The sequence below is a fragment of the Hippoglossus stenolepis genome, chromosome 18, assembly GCF_022539355.2.
Source record: "Hippoglossus stenolepis isolate QCI-W04-F060 chromosome 18, HSTE1.2, whole genome shotgun sequence".
NCBI lineage: Eukaryota > Metazoa > Chordata > Actinopteri > Pleuronectiformes > Pleuronectidae > Hippoglossus > Hippoglossus stenolepis.
The window spans coordinates 1,704,336-1,726,707 of record NC_061500.1 but is presented as its reverse complement, the minus strand read 5'-3'; the positions used below and the strand labels follow the sequence as shown (position 1 = coordinate 1,726,707).

General features: G+C 44.8%; 2 protein-coding genes across 2 annotated transcripts; both read left to right on the top strand.

Moving 5' to 3' along the window:
- Positions 1-3,555: 3,555 nt before the first annotated feature.
- nars1 (asparaginyl-tRNA synthetase 1) lies at positions 3,556-8,859 on the top strand. Its single transcript, XM_047344429.1, has 14 exons — positions 3,556-3,738; positions 4,903-4,985; positions 5,087-5,152; positions 5,439-5,531; positions 5,606-5,695; positions 5,957-6,035; positions 6,185-6,255; positions 6,484-6,570; positions 6,660-6,881; positions 6,966-7,165; positions 7,261-7,396; positions 7,524-7,697; positions 7,732-7,863; positions 8,139-8,859. The coding sequence occupies exons 1-14, from the start codon at positions 3,699-3,701 to the stop codon at positions 8,268-8,270; spliced, it is 1,605 nt and encodes a 534-aa protein (XP_047200385.1). The 5' UTR covers positions 3,556-3,698; the 3' UTR covers positions 8,271-8,859.
- Positions 8,860-9,725: 866 nt separating this feature from the next.
- On the top strand, positions 9,726-20,740 carry fech (ferrochelatase). Its single transcript, XM_047344428.1, has 11 exons — positions 9,726-10,188; positions 11,548-11,638; positions 11,911-12,030; positions 12,426-12,574; positions 13,266-13,400; positions 13,565-13,671; positions 13,862-13,960; positions 14,334-14,441; positions 15,087-15,251; positions 15,646-15,705; positions 17,117-20,740. Exons 1-11 carry the CDS (start codon positions 10,149-10,151, stop codon positions 17,252-17,254), a joined length of 1,212 nt encoding a protein of 403 aa, XP_047200384.1. The 5' UTR covers positions 9,726-10,148; the 3' UTR covers positions 17,255-20,740.
- Positions 20,741-22,372: the final 1,632 nt, after the last annotated feature.

The following is a 22,372-nucleotide window of genomic DNA, read 5'->3' as shown; positions in this document are numbered from 1 at the left end:
CTATCTGTCCTTCAGAAGCTGGGGCAGCTGCTTGATTTCTTTCTAAGGCATAGGTCACAGTTTCTTAATGAGCACAGTGCATTCATGTATGTGTGATGTTGAATAAAGGAATACTGTAAAATATATAAAGGTTTAGGTATGAGAACAAGTTTAAGTACAGTGTTATTGTACGCCACGGATTACAGTCCTAACACATAGGAAAACATTAATTCTTTCTGTTAAGGTACAAACATGGTGCGCGTAAAATCAATCCTTTTCGGGGCTATAGTGTCTAATTATATTATTAAAATCCTAACACATGACTCATGATGCGGATCCGCAAAATGTCCCCACATTGCGTCATGCATACTTTAAGACTGTTTGCACTTTGAGCCCACGAGCATCGCACTAGATTGCACAAGTGATCAGTGCAGTAGCACTTTATGTGTGTTGTTGCTGCTGTGGTATGTTCCCACTCTTCACCCTGAACGTGTGTTGTAACTTTGGTGAGTGGGTTCGATCTCCTGTGAGAAGTCACAGCTTCCACTGTCACAATCGGCTCCAGCAAGTTGAAGAGTGAAGCTGAACTGTGGATCAGTTAAAGACCAGAACACTGCTCCACAATGGTTCAAATCATATTCATCAGATAGGACATCCTCAGTTGTTACGTCCTCGTTTATTTGTTCTTTACTTGAGTATGTCCATGTCCTGACCAAAATGTTGCTTGAAACATCGGACTAAACATATCTAAATATTATCGAACATTTAAGTACTAGTGTTTCTTCATTTTTCATGTATACATATTTATGTGTTGCCCCTTGTAAGTTAGACTGATGTTTAATTTACCTTTTACACTTTTTTGCAGTGATACTCATCAGTGCCAAACTTCATTTTAACTGTGAAGTACATTGGCATTTACTTTGTTGACCAAGGTCTAGTGTAGATAAAACATGTATTTCTTTATAAAGAAGAAACTTAAACCCACGGAAAAGGAACTTAAGGCAGACATCTAAATTTGATTTGATTTTTTTATTACATTTTGTTTCAAATACAAGTTGATAGATGTGAGAGGAAACTGAAGCACTCAGAGTAAACCCACACTACCCTACACGTCATATCGTGGTCATAAGAGCTAGAGAGGCCCGTGAGACTCTCAAGTGAGAGAGAGAGAGAGAGAGAGATGTTTCTCTCATTTGAAGAAGAACTTGTAGATGGCCCCTCTGGACAGCTGACGTTTCAAAGAGGTGGCGATGCATTTCTCCACCTCGGGCTCCTTCATCCGCATGGCGACCAGCAGCAGCTCTGGACAGGCCCACCTCTTGCAAAGGTCCTTGAAAATGGCCCTGTAAAGTTTGTTAATATTTGTCGTGGTGAGATCCAAGTCGGTGTCTTCCAACTCAGCCCATGTGTTGTCGAAGAGATTTCCAATTATCGCCACTACATTCTCACTCGTCAATGCCACTTTGGTCTTTGTGTGCGCCTTCGTGACGATCTGGTTCACGAGTATACGGACATACATCTTCTTCTGGGTGTCTGACAGCTCGTTTGCTCTCCTCTTCTTGATCTTGTTCTTCTTGTTCTTCACTTCGTCACTGACCTCTGGGATCTCAGGTGTTACTGGTGAGCTGCTACAAGCGGCCATCACCCTGTTGGTGTGGCTATCGACCTGCTTGTTCACAAACCAGCTCATGATGGACAGGAAATATGAAACCTTCTTCAGTATGTCCGAGTATATTTTGGTGCCTGACTCAGGAACAACCAAAGCGCTTGTTGAATCTGGATCGATTTCCTGATTTGTGACGTACATGTAGAGGAGATCAGCGATTTCTTTAGTGAACAGAAGAACTCTGTCAGGTGGAATGTTGTTCACTTTTTCAAACACACAAGTCTCATCTTCAGCCGTCAGCCTCATCTCCGTCTGGAGCAGAGCGTAAATGTCCTCCATCAACTGATCGATCGACTGCCTGCTCTTGACTTTTGGTTTCTTCTTGAAACATCTCTTGACTTGTGTCAAAATTTTGAAAATCCATGCTGTGGCAAACGTCTTTGCAAAAAGGTTCTTGATCTTCCTCCTTTTTCCTGTGCTGCTCTTTTTGGAGCTCTTTTTCTTTTTGGAGTTGGAGCTGTTACTTTCACCTGTTAGAATTTTTATGCTTTCCTCAATGGCCGGCTTGGTAATTGCCTCTGCAGCATTTATGATCTCCACAGACGAATTCTGCTTGATGTTCTCAGCGTCTAACATCTCATCAAAAATGGGCTCTGTGATGTCAGTCACCTCCTCCACGATGACTTCCTCGACAGTCTTACATTCGTCACTGCGGACGCTGCTGGGTCTTGAGCTACCCATTGAGTTTATTGTTGTCTCAATGGTTGAGAATGAGGAGATCTCGCTCACGAAGCTCTCTGCAGGGTTCTGCTCCTGTGGGGGAGTCATCCTGCTTCGACGCTGTCGCAGTTTGCCCCCGTAAAGGCATTTGATGTTGGTAGCGAATGCCTTGAACATTTTGCTGATGATGTAGATCATCTGGTGCAGTTTGCCAGGGTCTGTGACACGGGTCAGTAATACCTCCTCAGGGGGAACATCGATGGGACTATTACTCAGGCTGGAGTTGATAGTGTCCGTCACCTCCTGCACAACCAGGTCTGTGAGATTAGCCAAATTCACAGACTCCAATTTGCCGCCAGGCGCAAAACTCGCCTTGATTGTGTCGCCCAGACTGTTCCGAACATCCTCCTGAGTTATAGTTGAGGAAGAATCTTCCTGAGTCTTCAGCAGAGCTGTTGAAACAGTCGCTAAAATGTCAAGAAAAAGCTCTGCCAACAGAACCTTTGTGATGTTGTCGGGTTTGCCTAACTTTAACAGGGCCCACTCCTCTGGAGTGGTTCTCGTAAAGAAGTTCTCAATGAGCGGGCGAATGGTCTCCAATTTGATGTCAGGTTGAATATCTGACTGGGTCGCCATGGTGATTGTTTCCATTGCTTTGTTTCAGCTTCTCTGAAACTCTCTTCTAAGGTTTTCTCAATGGAATCGTTTGATCGCACAGAGGTAGGCTGTGGATATAACGCCTATTTGTATAGAGACGCAAGTGGTGAACTATTTGTATCTATAACGCAGTTTTCTCATCTAGTCACAGCCTCTTCTTCTGTTACTTTTATTGGCAGGTGGCATCCAACAAGGAGCATTATACATAAGCCTATAAAGGAGTATTGAAAGACCGAAATCTTCAAAGAAAAAGGCTTCAAAGACAAGTGTTGTCATTCATGCAGGTTCTTCTTTGGTAAATAGGGAGATCAAGGGCATGTAAAGCCAAGTCATAGCATGCAACAACAACAAGAATAAGAATAATGCAAAATATATATTTCCAATATTCTATGTTCATTTTGTTGTTTGAATCTATTAATATTTGAAGTTACAATCTTTGTTGGCAATTATTATTTTTATTGATCGATGTATTGATGTACGTATTGATTATCAGAATCACTGTTGATAATAAAAAGAAATGAATTAATGATAAATTGTGTCAAATAATTATAACACGGGAACCTCGGACAGGGCGGAACCTTTGTCAGGAACCTGCCGCCCACACGGAACCTTGTGGTGAAGCGCCGCCCCGTCACACTCTGAAGCGGCTCAACCGGCTCTCGCTCCCCGGGTTTGTGTCCCTCTTCTCCCGTAACAAAGACCAGTCGGTGCCCCTCCTGCTCGGACTGCGGCTAGCATGGCGGAGCTAACGAAAGGCGTGGCGCAGGTTTCCGTGGGTAAGGAAGCAGCTTAGCCGGAGCTAGTTCTCCAGCTAGCTGCCGAAGACATGTGTGTGCGCGTGTTGCGTCAGTTTCCTTGACGTTAGCAGCTAGCATGTAGCTAACGCTGGTTCGTCACTACTTGTGTGTGTGTGTGTGTGTGTGTGTGTGTGTGTGTGTGTGTGTGTGTGTGTGTGTGTGTGTGTGTGTGTGTGTGTGTGTGTGTGTGTGTGTGTGTTTACTCGCTAACACGGAAAATCACAGGTAACAACAGTTATCAGCTAACATGCAGCACAGACGGCTGTCAGCTTGTTCTGCAGCGGCTAAAGGGTTGCGTCAGTCAGGGACTCAACCCGGAGCGCGACAACCGACCTCCCCTTGTACTGACACAGGTCCGTTATGATTAAACAGGAGCTGCTGGAGGTTTATTCAGTTCATATTCTGGATACACTTGATATTTTGCTGCTAATAAAATTCCAAGTGCGATGAGCTTCTGTTCCTCTGGTGCTTTCTGTCTATTTACCCCCGTTAGACATTTTTAGCATATTCATTGACTATTTGTATTTATTGAAGCAGTTTTATTAATTAACATCAAAATGAGTGTAAATGAGCCAGAGTCAGGTCAACACTCGGCTCATCTGTTAGCTCAGCCAGGTTTTAAAATGAAATGACACATACGAACACTATAAACAGACTAATATTCAGACAATGCACAACAAGTAAAAACCCACAAAGAAGAACTGCAGGCAGCTAGTAGTCTAATGTTTGATTATCAATAAGTTAGACGTAGGTTTTTATTAAGAACATGTTTAAAATGAAATATCTACAGACTGTTTTGCCTTTAAGACGTCAGGAGACACCAGGAACTCAGTTTCAGTCGTCACATGCGGCAGAAGAACATGTTCAACCAGCCGTAACAAACTGCAGTTTGGTGTTTCACTGACAAACACCAAACTCCAACCGTTACAAACCAGAGAGAAAAAGTGGGATATTCTTCCTGTTTCCTTCAGCGCTTTTTAAATATCTTCGCAAAGTCTCCTTCTGAACGAGGTTTCTGCTTCTGAGCTCTTAGCTCGCTCACCACAAACTTAACTACATAACACGGCCTCTGCCCTGTGGTCGGCGGTGGGTCGATGAATCCGTGTCATCATCTGTGTCTCACTCTGCTTACGTTTCTCTTAGGTGAGTTGTACGTGTCGGACAAATGCGGCAGCGACCAGGATGGAGACGGCACGGAGCAGAAACCCTTCAAAACTCCTCTCGCGGTAAGAGGTCACGCAGAATAATGGGCCACTGTCATTCACTTTAAATACGTTTTCATTTTTTTAAATCATGTGTCATCGTGTTTATGATGAAATCCTCACAGGCTCTGGTGTTCGCTGGGAAGGAGCCGTTTCCGACCATTTATCTGGACTCGCAAAAAGAGGATGAGGTTTGTAAAAAAAAATAATCTTGTTTCTTCTTTTTATGCCTGAATGCAGGTTATATATAGTTATTACAGTTTTATGCCCAAGTCGGCCACAGTTACTTGAGCTAAAGCTGCAGCATCGTCTGCTACAGTAAAAACCTGCAGAATCGGGTCATGATGCTGCTCGACGTCCTCAATACCGAACGCAGACTTAAAACATGGACATTCAACCCTCTACCTCACAACATTAAGCTGCACCGCTTCATATTTTGCCTTTATTAATCCACTGCATTTTGTCTCTGTCTCTCAGCGTTGGGCGGTGATCTCAAAGACGCAGATGAAGAACACAAAAAAGGCCTTTAACCGTGAGCAGATGAAGACTGATGCCAAAGAAAAGAAGGAGGTGTGTAAGATAGTTGGGCTCAAATAAAATAAATCTTTGGAAATTTGTTTTTCACTCTGCGTGCTGTGGTGCAGGCAGAGGACACCGACAGGAGAGATAAGAACCTGGAAGAAGCCAAGAAGATCGTCATTGAGAAAGACCCGAGTCTCCCCGAGCCTGAAGCGGTCAGTTCCTACTCGTATATATCATCTTTATTCACTCACTGGATGTTGGTGAAAATACACATCTAACTTTACTTTAATGATTTTGCCATTAACCCTTCATTTTAACCTATTTTTAACCTTTTCATGATAAAATCATTCCCCCAGCTCCTCTGAAACTCTGGTTACAACATGTTATTTGTTGTTATTTTTGGAAAAGTTGAAGTTCAGTGCTCAGCTCTAAATTTAAAGCATTAGAGAATGATTTGCATTTGTATTACGCAGGTTAAAATTCATCATCTGGAGCCAAAGAGAGGTCAAAGAGTCAAAGTATTTGGATGGATTCATCGCCTGAGGAGACAAGGTGAGCAGCAGAACACAGGAAAACAAAAGTAATGGGTTCATATCCATCTGACCCGTTTTAGAATGAACCCTTAAAATACAACAACACACACAAAACCAAATGTCTTTAACTTTAAACTGAAGTTCAATGTATATTTCTGTGTCTTACAGGGAAGAACCTGATGTTCATTGTGCTGAGAGACGGATCTGGTTTCCTCCAGTGTGTCCTCTCTGATAAACTGGTAGGAAATGTCTCTTATTGATTTTTAATCAGCCTGAGGACGACAAATGCACTGAATTGACACTGGAAAAACCACTTTAAAGAGTTTATAAAGTTACTGAGGCTGTTTAATTATCTTCAAAACCTGCTTCATATGTTTGAATCTTTGAAACAAAATAAAACACGTTACTGATTTCACACCTGACGCCTCAAACATCTCGTCTCCGCTGTGACTTCCTCTCGTCTTCAGTGCCAGTGCTACAACGGCCTGGTGTTGTCCACCGAGAGCACGGTGGCTCTGTACGGGATCATCACTCCAGTTCCTGAGGGCAAACAGGTAAACGCTCCTGATGCACAGATAACACATTCAGAGGCCGACAGCATGGATCAGCAGGTCGTCAGTGACTTCACGTCTTCCTCTCTCAGGCGCCCGGGGGCCACGAGCTGCACTGTGACTTCTGGGAGCTGATTGGCTTAGCTCCAGCGGGCGGCGTCGACAACCTGCTGAACGAAGAGTCTGATGTGGACGTCCAGCTGAACAACCGACACATGATGATCAGAGGAGAGAACGTGTCCAAGATCCTCCGGGTGCGCTCCACCGTCACGCAGTGCTTCAGGGACCACTTCTTCAGCAGCGGCTACTACGAGGTGAACGTTTACTCCCGGTACGTGAGGCGGCTGCAGGATCACGGACTCCTTGCTGACCGCTGTTTGTTGTTACGTTTTTTTCAGATCACTCCTCCGACCCTGGTGCAGACTCAGGTGGAGGGCGGCTCCACGCTGTTTAACCTCGACTACTTCGGCGAGCAGGCGTACCTGACGCAGTCCTCCCAGCTCTACCTGGAGACCTGCATTCCCGCCCTGGGAGACACCTTCTCCATCGCCCAGTCGTACCGAGCTGAGCAGTCTCGCACCCGCAGGCACTTGTCCGAGTGAGTCTGAGCGTCTCTGTAAAAGAGAAAACAAACTGAACATTTAGGAATAATAGAAGCTTATAGTTTGACTGTCTCCAAATGTCTGTGGTCAGGTACACTCACATCGAGGCGGAGTGTCCCTTCATCTCGTTTGAGGATCTGCTGAGCAGGCTGGAGGAGCTGGTGTGTGACGTGGTGGACCGAGTGCTCAAATCCCCGGCTGCACAGCTGCTCTACGACATCAACCCGGTACTTTGAGTCAAATCCAGATGTTAAATCAATTTGTTTTCCGGAGCTTTTGATCACATGCTCCTCATTAGCAGTTGTATGGATTGATATGGTTGTGCTATAAAGATGATCTTTTCTTTAATGCTAGAACTTCAAACCGCCCAAGAGGCCGTTCAAGAGGATGAACTACACTGACGCCATCAAGTGGCTCAAAGAGCACGACATCAAGAATTGTGACACGTATGTACCAGGTTTTCTGCCTCTGTGGGTCAGTGGTGGGTTTATAGTAGCTTTGTGTTATGTATTGTCTGCTGACCCGACCGTCCCGCTGACAAAGTGACCTCTTTGCTTTCTAGGTCGACGTGTTGATGCCAAATGTCGGTGAGATTGTCGGAGGCTCGATGCGTATCTGGGACTCTGAAGAGCTGCTGGAGGGATACAAGAGGGAGGGAATCGACCCGACCCCGTACTACTGGTACACTGACCAGGTAAAGGAAAACTGCCTGTGTGTTTTGAGCTGTTTTCAGATACGCACTGGAGCCTGGACATGTTCCAATAGTTTAGATAATTGGCCCAAAACATCAAACACTATTTTATGTTCGGTGAACAGATGATGTGCAGAGAATGTAGATGACATTTCATCGTCCACGAGACGCTGCCGATTCTCCGTCATATCGTGGGCACCTGTGTTGACTGTGTTTCAGTATTTGTGTGTAGTGTGTATTAACAGGCTGTTGTGTTGATCTGTGTGTGTGTGTTTCAGAGGAAGTACGGCACGTGTCCTCACGGGGGTTACGGTCTGGGTCTGGAGCGTTTCCTCACCTGGATGCTGAACAGACATCACATCAGAGACGTCTGCCTGTATCCTCGCTTCATCCAGCGCTGCCGACCCTGAGCGCGCACACACACACACACACACACATTCTGCTTGTATCTGGATCCGGCTCGTGAGCCATTAAATGTGCCGCTGAATCAAAAAAAAAAAAATGTAATGTTTTATTTCTGCTGAACTTTGCCTCGTCTCCGTGTCGTCTTCACTCGTTCTGACTTGAAACCTGAATCTGACCATTTCCTGCCTCTGCTGATGCTCATTGGCTGATTATTGAACCTGTTAAGTCCTAGAAAACATAGAAACACCTGCGTTTTAAGATTTGTTGAGGAAGAAAATGAAACGGATTCTCTTAAGTATATTTTTCAATTTCAAAATCACAAGATCAAGAATAACAAGCTGTGCTGTTACACAATCACTGTCCCAGCTCTAGGTGGTTCGGTTCGTCTTGGATCAAAGTTTAATCACAAGACGATGACGCGTTCACGTATCAGGGAAGGAACTTTCAAATTAAATGTCATCCCCTTTGATCATTGAATGATTGTTGGTGGATTTAGAAATGTGACGTCAGCCTCAGGACGTCTCGCTTGTGTCTCTGTTCTGCTTCTTCATCTGGAAAACTCAATAAACTGCACTTGAATCAAACAGAAATCAACTGGACGTTTGTGTGACTGGTTCCACAGATTGTAATCAGATTACTTTATTGTTCCTCCCTCTCTCCCCGTCATCACTTTCATCCTTTCCTTCATTCCTTCCTTCCTTCATTCCTTCCTTTCCTTCATTCCTTCCTTCATTCCTTCCTTCCTTCATTCCTTCCTGCACCAGAGGTTCAACACACACACACACACACGATTGTGGGCGTGGTCGGAAATGCAAGGAGGCGGGTCTAATTTGCAATTCTGACCTCAGACGAACGTAGTAGTGACGTCACAGTGAGAGCGCGTTAGGACAACCAGACTGAACGAGATTCAGACCGGAAATACCGCAGAACGTCTTCCAAGATAAAAGCATGAAACCAGTCACATTTTAAATTTTAAAAAAAACGTGAAACGCAAATACACAACAAAACAGTTAGAAAACAACAACTCGATCGTTACATTCTGTTCAAAGTCACTTATGAATTAAATCTCGTGAGATGTAGCATCTTCATGACGACATAACAAAAAGAAAATACAGCAATGTAAAGAAACATGTTGCAGATTTATTTTGACTAAAGTTAACTACTACATGAAACTCCAGTCTTATCATATATCACAGTTAGAAACAAGAAATATATTTAATTTAGTAACACTAACTGTTATTTTAATCTGACATTAGAATATTTGTTTTCTATGATTCTTTTTTTTGTATTATTCAGAAAAATTGCAGTTTCGTTTTCCATTTCACTTCTGGACTTTCACGTAAACAATTTAAAATATTAATTACAACAGTGGGGGAGCAGATGACAACTCAACAGACACGTTACATCACAACCCTCGGATTTTATCTTGAAATCCTTGCACCGGAAGCTCCTGTAGTAACCAGGTGCTGGTTGAAGGAGACGGAAACACACGAGCGAGCAGCGCGTCACCTGAACAGGGAAACAGGCTCCAGCGGCTCCAGCGGCTCCACTCACCCGGCTCCAGGCTCCTCTTCCCCGGGTTCTACCGGCTCCTCTCCGCGGGCTCCAGGCTCCTCTTTCCCGGGTTCTACCGGCTCCACTCACCCGGCTCCAGGCTCCTCTTCCCCGGGCTCTATCGGCTCCTCTGTCCGGGCTCCAGCTGCTCTTCTCCCCGGGCTCCAGCGGCTCCTCGTCCCGGGTTCTACCGGCTCGTCTCCGCGGGCTCCAGGCTTCACTTCCCCGGGCTCCAGCTGCTCCTCTCCCGGGCTCCAGGCTCCTCTCCCCGGGCTCCAGGCTCCTCTCCCCCGGGCTCCGCCGCGGTCTAGCGGCAGCAGGACGTTAGCATGATGGCGGTGCTGGGCAGCGCCGGTCGCTTCCTCCACAGTGAGTGAAACAGCAGCTAAAGTTTGCGGGAGTCTGCGAGGATCTGTCCCTGCAGCTCACGCGTGTTTCTCGGCCTCGGAGCCGCAGTTTGTTCGCCGAGTTGCGGTTTGTGATCAAACTCGTTTCGTAAAGAGACGTGAAGCTAGCGGCGGAGTTAACGCTCGGTTTCCTGTCAGCGCTTTCACAGTAAATCACATCTTATGAAACCCTCGGTTATTAACGTGTTAAATCGTCTTGTTTGACTTCAGCTTCTTGTTGAAACGCTTGTTCCACTTTTCACTGTTTCGTCCCTGCGCCGTGTTGTTTGTTTTTATAGTAACTGGCTGCAATTAAACAATCCACGTGCTTTTATTTCACAAACAAACCGTGTGGTTTCCGGCCCGTCACTAACGCGCGCAGCCTTGACGCGGCTCCTCATGACTTTGACAGTTTAACGTTAACGTTACGTAACGGATTAGCGACGCGTTTAGAAGCGACCCGCGGTTCCGTCCACGTCCTGCGGGGCCGGTACCGTGTCTCCGGGGGGGGACACGAGCGGACCAACATTTTTAACAGTTACACAATTCCAGCGCTGTCAACTTGCGTAATGTGTGCAGTGGGGCCCCTGGTGGCGAGCCAGGGAACTGCAGCATTATGAAAGAGTGTGTGTCTGTGCGTGTGTGTGTGTGTGTGTGTGTGTGTGTGTGTGTGTGTGTGTTCAATTTTATTATATGAAAACCTGAGAATAGAGGAAACACTGAAAAAGGAAAATTATTCACCAACTTTAATTAGTTAAACACGAATAAACAAACTTTTGAGACTAAAGCGATAAATTGTGTAAATGTAACTTGAACAAGTTGAAACAACATTTCCTCTCTGCGATAAACATCATTTCTTTGTTTGATTGACCAAATGTTCTTCAAACTCGTCAAATTTCATGTCAAATTCTAACTTTGACATTATTGAGCTTATTTTAGGATCAATATGAGATTCAGACCATTTTCCTCATACGTCTTAAATCCAGCTCTTGAGAAACTGATCTTTATTCTGCGATCTTCCCTTTTCTGTCTCAAGTTTGTATTTAAATAAACGCCACAAAACGTATATATGTACTCATTTATTGTTTTGAACGTTTCCTATCAAAGGGTTAAAGCAGAAGTAGTTTCTACATTTGTCATTAATCATAGTTCATGAAAGAAAAAAATCTTGGATCCACTTCAAATCAAAGTTTAGTTTCTTTGAGTTCTTCCCGTGTTGCAGCTTCCATCCCTCCACTGTGTTTTGTGGAAATCTGTGAAAGTAAAACGTTGATGGAGATATTAAAATATAACGTGTTTAGATAAAGAAATGTGTGAGTAACTTGTTTCTCTTCTTGTTCAGTTGTCAGGAGCAGCGTCGGTCTGAGTGTGAGGAGACGCGCCACCGCTGCTGCGTTAGCACAGACTGCAACTCCAGAGACAGTGGAGAACAGGTGAGACACACACACACACACACACACACACACACACACACACACACACACACACACACACACTCAACACTCACACTCACACACACACACACACACAAAAACTGGAAGAACACAAATATCTCAGGATGAAGAAGAGGAGCCGTACTCGTAGAAGACGAAGACGTCAGCTTGTTTACTTGATTATTATCATCAGACGTTGACGATCAATAAACCGAAGATATGTTCGAGGCGTCGTTTCAAATGATCTGATTCTGAATCTCGTGTTTCTGCAGGAAACCGAAGACGGGCATCCTGATGCTGAACATGGGAGGACCCGAGAAACTGGAAGACGTTCACGACTTCCTGCTGCGACTCTTCTTGGACACAGACCTGATGAAACTCCCTGTGCAGAGGTACGACACACACACACACACACACACACACACACACACACACACACACACACACCTTGATATTAGTGTCACACAGTCGTGTCCCCTGTCGCAGGATCTAAGAGAATCTTCTCCACCTCCTCCCATTGTACAGAAATGAAGTTATGGAGATGCAGCTACTATATGTATTTGTGTTCTTCGTGGTATTAAAAAGCTTTAAAGCTCTTTTATTTAATTTGATGAACAACTGTTATTTACTGATTTTAATTGAATTTAACTCAAGTGTTTTTCTTTCACTTTCTCCACATGAAATTTGTTCCTAAATATAAATCCAACTTCAGGTCAATCACTTGTGTTTGCTCGTTGTGCACGTCCAGTGACTAAAGTGTTTCCGCTCCTCGCTCTCTCCTCGGCAGTAAACTCGGTCCGTTCATCGCCAAGCGCCGCACGCCAAAGATCCAGGAGCAGTACAGTAAGATCGGAGGAGGCTCGCCCATCAAACGCTGGACCGCCATGCAGGGGGAGGGGATGGTGAAGCTGCTGGACGAGATGAGCCCAGAGTCGGGTGAGGCATCCTGGGGAGGGAGGGGGGGGTCGTCCCACCCGTCAGAACCAACTTCAGTTTGTTCAGTTTTACAAACCGATGTGGTTAATTGTTGTTTTAAATTTCAAAACAAAGCAGGATGGTTGTGTTTTCTGTGTGTCTGTGTGTGTCTGTGTGTGTGTGTTTCTCTGTTTGTGTGTGTGTGTTTCTCTGTTTGTGTGTGTTTCTCTGTGTGTAAGTGTGAGAGAGGGAGATAGCGGCTCGGTGAAGGAGTTTCTCTTCACGCCTCAAACACACCTCACTGATAAGAGCGTGAACACTGAGCAGCGGTTTGAAAACCAACCGTACAAATACAAACCTGTAAACATCAGAAGCAGAAGATAATAAACTTATATGTTCAACAGTCACAGGATAATTACATTTTTCAGACATTTATCTTTTCTTTATTTGTGTTTTATTTGATTAATTCAACGACTTCAAAGCTTATTTACATCCAAACATAACAAATATATGAAGATGAAGAATATTTCACTTGATGAAATATCTGACTGAAGTTTTGGGGCCGATGCTGGTTTTATGAGTTTTAATCATTTACAATCATTTTTAACTTGTAAAGCACCTTGAAACTGTGTCATATAAAGGTTGTTGCTGTTATTATTTTAATAAGATATAATCTCCGCCTTATTGACTCTGTTTGCCTTCGTCTCGTCAGCTCCTCACAAGTTCTACATCGGGTTCCGGTACGTTCAGCCGCTGACGGAGGAGGCCATCGAGGAGATGGAGAAGGACGGAGTGGAGAGAGCAGTGGCCTTCACACAGTATCCTCAGTACAGCTGCTCCACCACAGGTCACTGTCACTGTCACTGTCACACACACACACACACACACACACACACACACACACACACACACACACACACACACACACACACACACACACACACACACACACACACACACACTTGTATTACAACATAAACATGTTTGTTATTTTGTTCTTTATGTAAACAGGAAGCAGTCTGAACGCCATCTACCGTTACTATAGCAACAGAGGGGACAGACCCAAGATGCGCTGGAGTGTCATCGACCGTTGGCCCACACACCCACTGCTGGTGGAGGTGAGACACACACACACACACACACACACACACACACACACACTCTGACTCGGACAAGAAGTTGTCATAGCAACAAATGAGCTCCAAATAACCATGGTTGGTCGTCATAGTGACTAATGAGTCTTTTTATGCGTCAGGGAAAACTATAGTCTTGACATTTCAGTGTGTGTGTGTGTGTGTGTGTGTGCAGTGTTTTGCAGAACACGTCAGTAACGAGCTGCTGAAGTTTCCAGAAGAGAAGAGAGACGACGTGGTGATTCTGTTCTCGGCTCACTCGCTGCCTATGGCTGTAAGTTGTGTGTTTTTAATAATGATTAAAACATGAAAGTACCCTGACGACTGGTGAGATGCTCGTAGTTCTATTGACAGAGACGCTGCCACGGCCTCTGTGGAAGTTGGAACCAGCAAATGTTTGGACTCGTTTTATTTTGAAAAGGTTCCTGTGGATCAACTAATCTATAAACTGGTTCTTAAGTTCCACAAAGATGTTGCATTTAAACTCTTCACAGAATTACCTTTGACACCACTGCTGCTACTGCAACGACTGAGTTCTTCTGCTGATGATAATACTGTTGTTACTGCAGTACCTGCTACTTTAACTGTGTACAGCCACTGGTACTGATGGTATCACTACTACAGCTCTACTGTCGTTTACTCCACAGGTCGTAAACAGAGGTGACCCGTATCCTCAGGAAGTGGGAGCCACAGTTCAGAGAGTCATGGAGAGACTGGGACACTGTAACCCGTACAGACTGGTGTGGCAGTCCAGAGTGAGCACACGCACACACACGCACACACATGCACAAACACACACACGCACACACACATGCACAAACACACACATACCAGTAAAGTTTCATTGTATGACTTGGGTCCTGGTACTGTGTAATTTGAACTGAACTGAGAGATATTCTACTTCAACCCACAGCTGATTTGTTCCTATTTGTATTTAATTGTGATAAAAGTGTTGGACAAGTATCAGTTAGTAGACTTTGAAAACATTTTACCTTCCATAGTTTATATTCACCATCTGCAGCTCATTATCTACTCTGATTATCTTTACTACATAACTACAGCGTCTTTAATATGTAACCTCAGCTTTATGGAACTTTGCAGTTTCCCAGTTGTCTGGAGAAACTCCTCGTGGCTTCATGCTGCTGTCACAGTAGATCCCAGTTGTTGTTGTGGCCACAAGATGGAGCCACTTGTCTGTGTAATCCTGCAGCAGAGCTCCTGGTGCTCGGGGCTCAGTCGCTCAGTCACACATCAAATGTCCTCACAGAACAGAAGAGGACCAGGAAGTGATGTTTTAATATCTGTCAAAGCCTCTGACATCAGCTCTGGACTGACGGGTTTAGACCAGACCACATTCTGACGTCTCCTGTCCTCACCTGAACGTCTCGTCTGTCCCTCAGGTGGGACCGATGGCGTGGCTCGGCCCTCAGACCGACGACGTGATTAAAGGTCTGTGTGAACGGGGAAAGAAGAACATCCTGCTGGTTCCCATCGCCTTCACGTCCGACCACATCGAGACGTTACACGAGCTGGACATTGAGTACGGACAGGTGCTGGGGGAGGAGGTAAGAGTGTGTGTGTGTGTGTGTGTGTGTGTGTGTGTGTGTGTGTGTGTGTGTGTGTGTGTGTGTGTGTGTGTGTGTGTGTGTGTGTGTGTGTGTGTGTGTGTGTGTGTGTGTGTGTGTGTGTGTGTAAAGGTACACCAGTGAGGCAGCCACAAATCAATGTGACTGGTGCCACAAAGACACAAACAGCCTTTTGTACGTCTGTACTTGTGGAAAAACATGTCCTCACTTTTCAAAAAGGTCCTCACAGTCAATTCTGAATACTCCACAGACCCTCTTAAGGATGGAAGACACACACACACACACACACACACACAGTCTGAATGAATGGCAACATTAAAATCTGTGTTGTTCTTAACTGTTCTTTGTGTTTTAAAATGTCTTCTCTCCTCAGTGTGGTGTGGAGAACATCAGAAGAGCGGAGTCGTTGAACGGGAATCCTATCTTCATGAGGGTACGTTTTACACACGGTCCCATAGGCTGTAAATAAAGATGGACGACGTGACACCTCCCAAAAGTGAAGCCTAATTTTTGGGATCGCCCCCTGGTGGCTGGCTGCAGTATCGGTCTTAAACTCAAGACGAGATGGCAGCACCCGTTCAGGGCTACTTTGGCTTCATTTTTTTGGTACAGCTGGAGGAAGTGGAGATGTGTCGTCCATCTTTATTTATTCTTTGGCTGTAACTACAAAATCAAGACATTTCTGTGTTTTACAAACTAGAGAAGAGAACGGATGGAACGAGGGAGAAAGATGATGAACTATAGAGGATTGAGGGAGGGAAGCTTCTGTGAAGTGAACTCCAGGAATGAGATGGTGTATAGATCCTCACCTACCTCCTTACCCCTCTCTCTCCCTGGTCTCCCTTCTTCCTTCCTGTCTTACCTCTCTCCTTCCTTTCATCTTCAACCCTACAACCTTTCTCACAACAGGCAACTCCAGCTGTGTGTGTAGGGTTTATTAAAGTGAGGGGGCAGATCAATGGGAACCTTTAAAGCTGACTACAGTAGAACAGAAGCGCCCGGCCGGCTCGCTGGTCAAACCTGCCGCGCTCAGAGACCTCTCACCGTGTGTGTGTGTGTGTGTGTGTGTGTGTGTGTGTGTGTGTGTGTGTGTGTGTGTGTGTGTGTGTGTGTGTGTGTGAGTGTGAGAGTGTGTGAGTGTATAAATCAATATCCAGAGGATGATTAGTTGGTAGTTACTGAAGGATGGTTTCCTCGGTGTGGTTCTAGTTTCTCAGTGAGCTGCATCAGTCTCTGCAGCTGCAGCGTCTGGAAAATAAAGAAAATTACGTTCATCAGCTCAGAGTCTGGTCCATGTCGGGGGTTCATTTTTTTTTTTTAGATTAAATCCTCCGTCAGATTACGAACTTGTACAATCACGTTACTCTTTTCACTCTGGTTGAGTCTCGCTCTGGACTTTTCTCCTTCATCATCAGTTCTCCTCCTGTTGTTGAGGGGGGGGGAGGAGCTAACTGGTCTCTAATGTGTCACTGGGTAAATTCAGTTTAACAAAAACAAGAACTATGAGAAAATGTCTCTACTTCTCACTTTATAACGTCAGGAAACATTAAGGAGTTTATGTCTCAATCTCTAGTTTCAACGGCTGACGTCACTGTGGTCTCTCTCTCTCTCTCTCTCTCTCTCTCTCTCTCTCTCTCTCTCTCTCTCCCTCTCCCTCTCTCTCTCTCTCTCTCTCTCTCTCCCCTCTCCCCCTCCCTCTCTCTCTCTCTCTCTCTCTCTCTCTCTCCCTCTCCCTCTCCCTCTCCCTCTCCCTCTCTCTCTCTCTTCTCTCTCTCTTCTCTCTCTCTCTCTCCCTCTCTCTCCCTCCCTCCATGTTGACTGTGTGTGTCGTTTGTCCCGTGCAGGCGCTGGCCGACCTGGTCCAGTCCCACCTGAAGTCCAACGAGTCGTGTTCCCGTCAGCTGACCCTGCGCTGCCCGCTGTGCACCAACCCCACCTGTGGAGAGACCAAGGCCTTCTTCGCCAACCAGAAACTCTCATAGAAACACACACACACACACACACACACTGACGTGCAGCAGGGACACCTGTGAAGAAACATCAGGCCTTCGACAAACAGGAGCTTCTCACACTGTTTCTCCAGCAGAACAGAACAAATAGTTTCTGCAAATACATCGAGACTTTTCTTTTGTTGGAGCTGCAGGTCGGATGAGAGCAGCCGTTGGTTTCTTATCTCAATAGTTTAACAGATTCAAGCAACTGAATTTATGATATTTCTTCCTATTTTTAGTCAAGAGTTTGGTCTTTTACTTTGAGCGCAGGACGTATTGTTTGCACGGTCAGTGTTTGTAATGCTGTCACTCAAAACCCTGCGCTCACACTCAATTAGCCTCCTTTTGTTCTTAGATAAGCTCAAACTCTGCACTTAAATATTTTGTTGTTGCTCCAGCTTCAGCTCTTCTCCTTGAGCTCCTCTGGTCTCCTCTTCCCCAACCGATAAAATGCCCGTTGTAGTGATGACAAACTAAATTTTCCCGCCCTTGTTGTCGGTGCGTTAGCTTTACGTCAATGAGGAAATCGATCCAAGTAAATAAATGAGTGTAAGCGCAGGGTTTTGAGTGAAAGCATTAAGAAGTCCTGTTCTCAAACTGAAAGAACACACTCTTGAATAAAGAAACGTGTAAATCAGTAAAGCTCTTTAAATTGAAATGGTACTAATATAAACTCTCTGAGGATTTGCAGAAACTATTAGACGAGCGTTAGCGTCGAAAGACGAACTGACGCTCTGCAGAAACTGTTCATGTCACATCTCAGCTGCATCTAAACGAGCTCTGCACTAGTTTTTTATTTTACAACGTTTCTTTGCTAACATTCCGTTCACCCAGCCCCTGCAAACCTCCATCAGAGACCCTGTTTCACTTCCCTCTGGTGCTAAATCAATAACAGTCGAGCCGCTGCCGCACATGGGATCTGGTTGGTTGGCTGTTCCTCTTCCTCGCCATCTCAGCTTCACGTCACCGGCCCTCCTGCTACTAACCCCGCCCATCCTGCTGAAATCCTTGCAATGTGATTGGTGGAGGTGGGTGGTGCTCGACTGCTTCTGCCTGATTGGTGAGTTTAAGAGCGAGAAAAAGAGCGATGAGACCTGAACTGTGCCGCGGCTTAAAAGAATTCATGAGATTTTATTGTTCCTGTCACGACGAAGGAGAATTTCACTTTCAGAACACAAATTCATTAACATGTTTGTTTTTGTGCTGTTGGATTTTTGTCCTTCTTCTCCGCTAATAAAAGATCACACGATTAAAAGGGAAATGTAACGTTCGGGGCAGATGTCGGTGAAACCCGATCACTAAACTGAGATTTACAAAGTTGATTCCAGAGAAGAAGGTAAATTATTTGTTGTATTAAAACGAACTAAGCTACATCTTTTATTTTCATTTTTCGAGTGCAAGCGAACACAAAATCCACTGGTTAAGCATCTGAGAGTAAAGTGACTGATGTAATTAACAGTGATGATGCGTATCTGCGCACGTGATGAGAAGAAATGCAAAGGAATTCTTTAGGAATGCAACAGTCCTTTCTTAAAGCAACACTGTGCCAGCCCAGAATAATCAATCACCATGTGTGTCTGCAGAGGGCGCTGTCGTTAAAGTTAAAGTTGCGTAGTGTTGCTTTAAATGTGATGACGGTCCCTCACTTTGCAATTCTCAGGATTTAAAGTTCAAACTAATGACCTCATTGTGTGATGTCATCTATCAGCCTCCTCTTCACGATGCTGGACGAACCGCTCAGAGTCGCTGGTACGAAATGACGTCGAACGAAAAGGGCGAAAATCCGAGCAAACATCCGTAGCTTCCACTCCGAGTAGAACACAATGTTATCGTACGAGTAAAAAAAAACGACTAACCCTCTGTGACGTTGAAAAGGGAAAATAAAGCTTTGTATCAATGGTCCTACAGACGCTCTCCAGTAGGTGGCGCATCAAGGAATTCCTCAGATGTCGTGAAAGACACTCGGAGCCTCGAGGCTAAAAGCAACTACTACTCTCCCTCACGCGCGCTGATCTTATACTTATTGATATTGGAATATATGTTTGATTTTAGGAAGTATTTAGCTAAAGAGGCTTCGGGCGAATAGTTTTTAGTTTTAGGCTTTAAGATGAAAAATAAGGTTTTTACCATTTAAATCGCAAAATATGTTAGTTAAAAAAAAACGTCACTTTCTGCAGGAAAATCATAAAAACATAAAACCACAGTTGAGTTCTTTTTGTTCTTGTAGCGAATTAGCACAGACGTGTAAGAGTTTAGTTTGAGCGTTGATAGATTTCCCAGGATGCAGTTCTTTTGTTCTCATACCTCTTTAAACTCGGTCGTTCAGCTCCATGTCTCTTAGGTTGCTGGGTCGATTCCCAACCGCTGCCTCGGGACGAGACTCTGATAATGTGTAAAACGTCAAAGTGAAATCTTCCACTTTTCACAGGGAGTAACTTGACCCTGCCCCCCCTCCCCCCATCTCTTGCTGTTTTAGTTTTCTTACACCATGACGATGACGATGTGCCTTTTACACTGGCTAATTAGAAATACAGGACTTTGTGCTTTATGTACGTTTCATATGTGCTTAACCAAACGCTGACGGGGGAAAACCAGCCTGAAACCTGACTTCACACGTTCCTGCTGCGATCTGAGTCGAAGCTCCTCAAAGACCCGAGTGAGTTTTAGATCCACGCTCGTTTCACGACCTTTTGTGGACAGAGAAATATCCGAGTCAGTTGCTCCGGACAGTTTCCGGAACATTTCCATCCAGTTCCTTTTTTTTTTAAATGTCTGATTCAAACCATGTGAGGGTAAAAAGTGGAACTGGAAGAATCCAAATATCTCAGGATGAAGAAGAGGGGCCGTACTGCTGCTCTACAGGCTCCGCCCCTCGCCTGACTGTTCCCACATGTTCCTGTTGTGAACGAGTCGGACGCAGACCAACTCCAGAAACTAAAACCAACATTTTGTGGTTTTGTTGTTACACAAAACTCTCAAACTTTTATCAGTTTGACAAAAGGTAAAACAAAAATTGAAATTTGTCTCATCACTAAAACTGTGAAAACTGAAAAAGTCCCCTTTGTGAGGCTCCGGCAGGAAAACGTGTTAAAGTCAGTGAGGCTGGTTTTTTCCTGCACAAACGTGTTTTCTAATTTATTTTGAATTCTCATGTGTGTGTTTGTGACGACTCTGTTGTTTTAAGGGTTTTGCTCCGAGTGTGTAGCTGAAAGTTCGTTGTGCGAAGCTTCTGTCGTGTGTGTGTGTGTGTGTGTGTGTGTGTATAAAACAAAGAAGCCTCAGCTTTGTTGCAGCTCCAGTATATTTTGGGTTGTTTAGATTTATTTATTTCTGTTTGTTTGTTTTTGATGTGCACAAAAAACCATGTGTCTCCTCTGTTCAATCTCTTTTTTTTTTATTTGAGACTAACAGTGCGATTACATCCAACCAAGAGTCTTCCTGCTAAATAAAATATAATAAAGACAGAATGTAACCGGCTGCTGGTCTGTGTGGATTCTTCTGTTCACTGAGTGAGATTCACACTGTTTACATCTTTAGAGACAACGTCAACTGGTCGGAAACATCTTTTATCGTAAGGTTATGACCACAGACTGTAAATAAAGATGGACGACAGGCCTCCGCTGTATCCGAGCCAAAATATATCTTTATTGGCAACAGCTCCCATGATCCCACGCTGCTTCACTGTTGTCTCGATGGAGAGACCCCTAGTGGCCGACGTTATATAGTGTACATTTATGTGTAGTTTGAATTTGTGGCCCATCTGCTAACATGGAGGAGGCAGGGTTTATGATGTATACTGCAGCCAGCCACCAGGGGGCGATCCAGATGATTTGGGGATGGAAGTTGTTTCCTTGCTTCCTTCAGGTTCTGTTTTGTTCTTCCTTCTCTTTCCTTTGTCTGTTTTTCACCTCTTTCCCCCTTTTTCCCCGCCGCCCCTCATTCTCATCTTTCTTCATTAGACTCTTCTTTCTCCTCCCATCATTTTCCCACCTCTTCATTTTTCCTCCCCTCTTCTTCCTCCTCATGCATCTCCCTCTCTCTCTCTCTCTCTCTCTCTCTCCCTCTCTCTCTCTCTTTCCTCTCCTTATCTTTTCCAATCTTCTGTCCTCCCTCTCATCCCTCCACCCCATCTCTCTTCATCCTCACCCCTGTTATTCCCCCATTCCAATCTTTTCCTCATCTCCCATGTCCGTCCTCCCCCTCCTCCCCTCCTCACCTTCCCATTCATTCCTATCTGTTCCCCCGCCTCCTCCCTCCATCTCTCTTTTTTCCCAGCAGTCCCCTGCGGTGTTGCAATCACCTCTGCTGCTGTTGATTAAGCTGAGAGAGATTGGCTGTCCACGACCCAATAACCCCTGAGGGCGCCTCCCCTCTTTCACCCCCCTCCTCCCCACCCCCATCTGAGCCAGCTACAATCCCTCCGTTCAATTCACCTTCTTTTTTTCCTCCTCACCTTTTCTCCTGTTCTCCTCCATGACCTTTTCATCTCTCTTCCTTTCTCTCTTGTCTCCTTGTTTTGTCTCCTCTTTTCATCATCACTCCCTCCTTTTCTTCTCCTTGTCTCCTTGTGTCCTCATCACCTCTCAACCCGTGTCCCCTCTTCCTCACTCTCTCTCCTCCTCTTCTTCCTCACCTTCACTCACAGATGGTGACGGTTCTGGGATATTTTCCGAAACTCAACTTTGAGCAAATTTTACAAGAAGCGCAATTCGTACAGATGTTTTAATATGTGCTCCCCAGTGGGTGGAGCTGATAGAGCGCCCTCTGTTGGATCACGAGACAAACTACATCAGATTACCTGATCTGCTTCGAGACTTTTACAGATGTTCGAACAAACGATCAAACTTCAGAGACAGAATATCAGTCTCCTTGTGAAACCACATTTAAATTCATTAGATCCAGATTTTAATTTTGATCTGCATCAAATTTCACACAATCATTGACGTCAGTCTTCTTCACGTGCCTGAATTATTTCAACAAGATCCGTGAATTATTCTCTGAGAAAACAACGAAAAAGTTGCAATATCTTGTTATTTTAAAGAAAGTGACTCCATGTTACTACAGTGGACACACACACTGACTTCAGAGAGGACCTTTTGTGTTTTCACG

Excerpts from the sequence above, each read along its gene's own strand:
- nars1 (XM_047344429.1), top strand. The coding sequence starts at position 3,699 with ATGGCGGAGCTAACGAAAGGCGTGGCGCAGGTTTCCGTGG. Across the intron at positions 3,739-4,902 it reads CGTGGCGCAGGTTTCCGTGG|GTGAGTTGTACGTGTCGGAC; the intron begins GTAAGGAAGCAG and ends CGTTTCTCTTAG. Across the intron at positions 7,166-7,260 it reads ACCCGCAGGCACTTGTCCGA|GTACACTCACATCGAGGCGG; the intron begins GTGAGTCTGAGC and ends GTCTGTGGTCAG.
- fech (XM_047344428.1), top strand. The coding sequence starts at position 10,149 with ATGATGGCGGTGCTGGGCAGCGCCGGTCGCTTCCTCCACA. Across the intron at positions 13,961-14,333 it reads CTCACTCGCTGCCTATGGCT|GTCGTAAACAGAGGTGACCC; the intron begins GTAAGTTGTGTG and ends TTTACTCCACAG. Across the intron at positions 14,442-15,086 it reads GACTGGTGTGGCAGTCCAGA|GTGGGACCGATGGCGTGGCT; the intron begins GTGAGCACACGC and ends TCTGTCCCTCAG.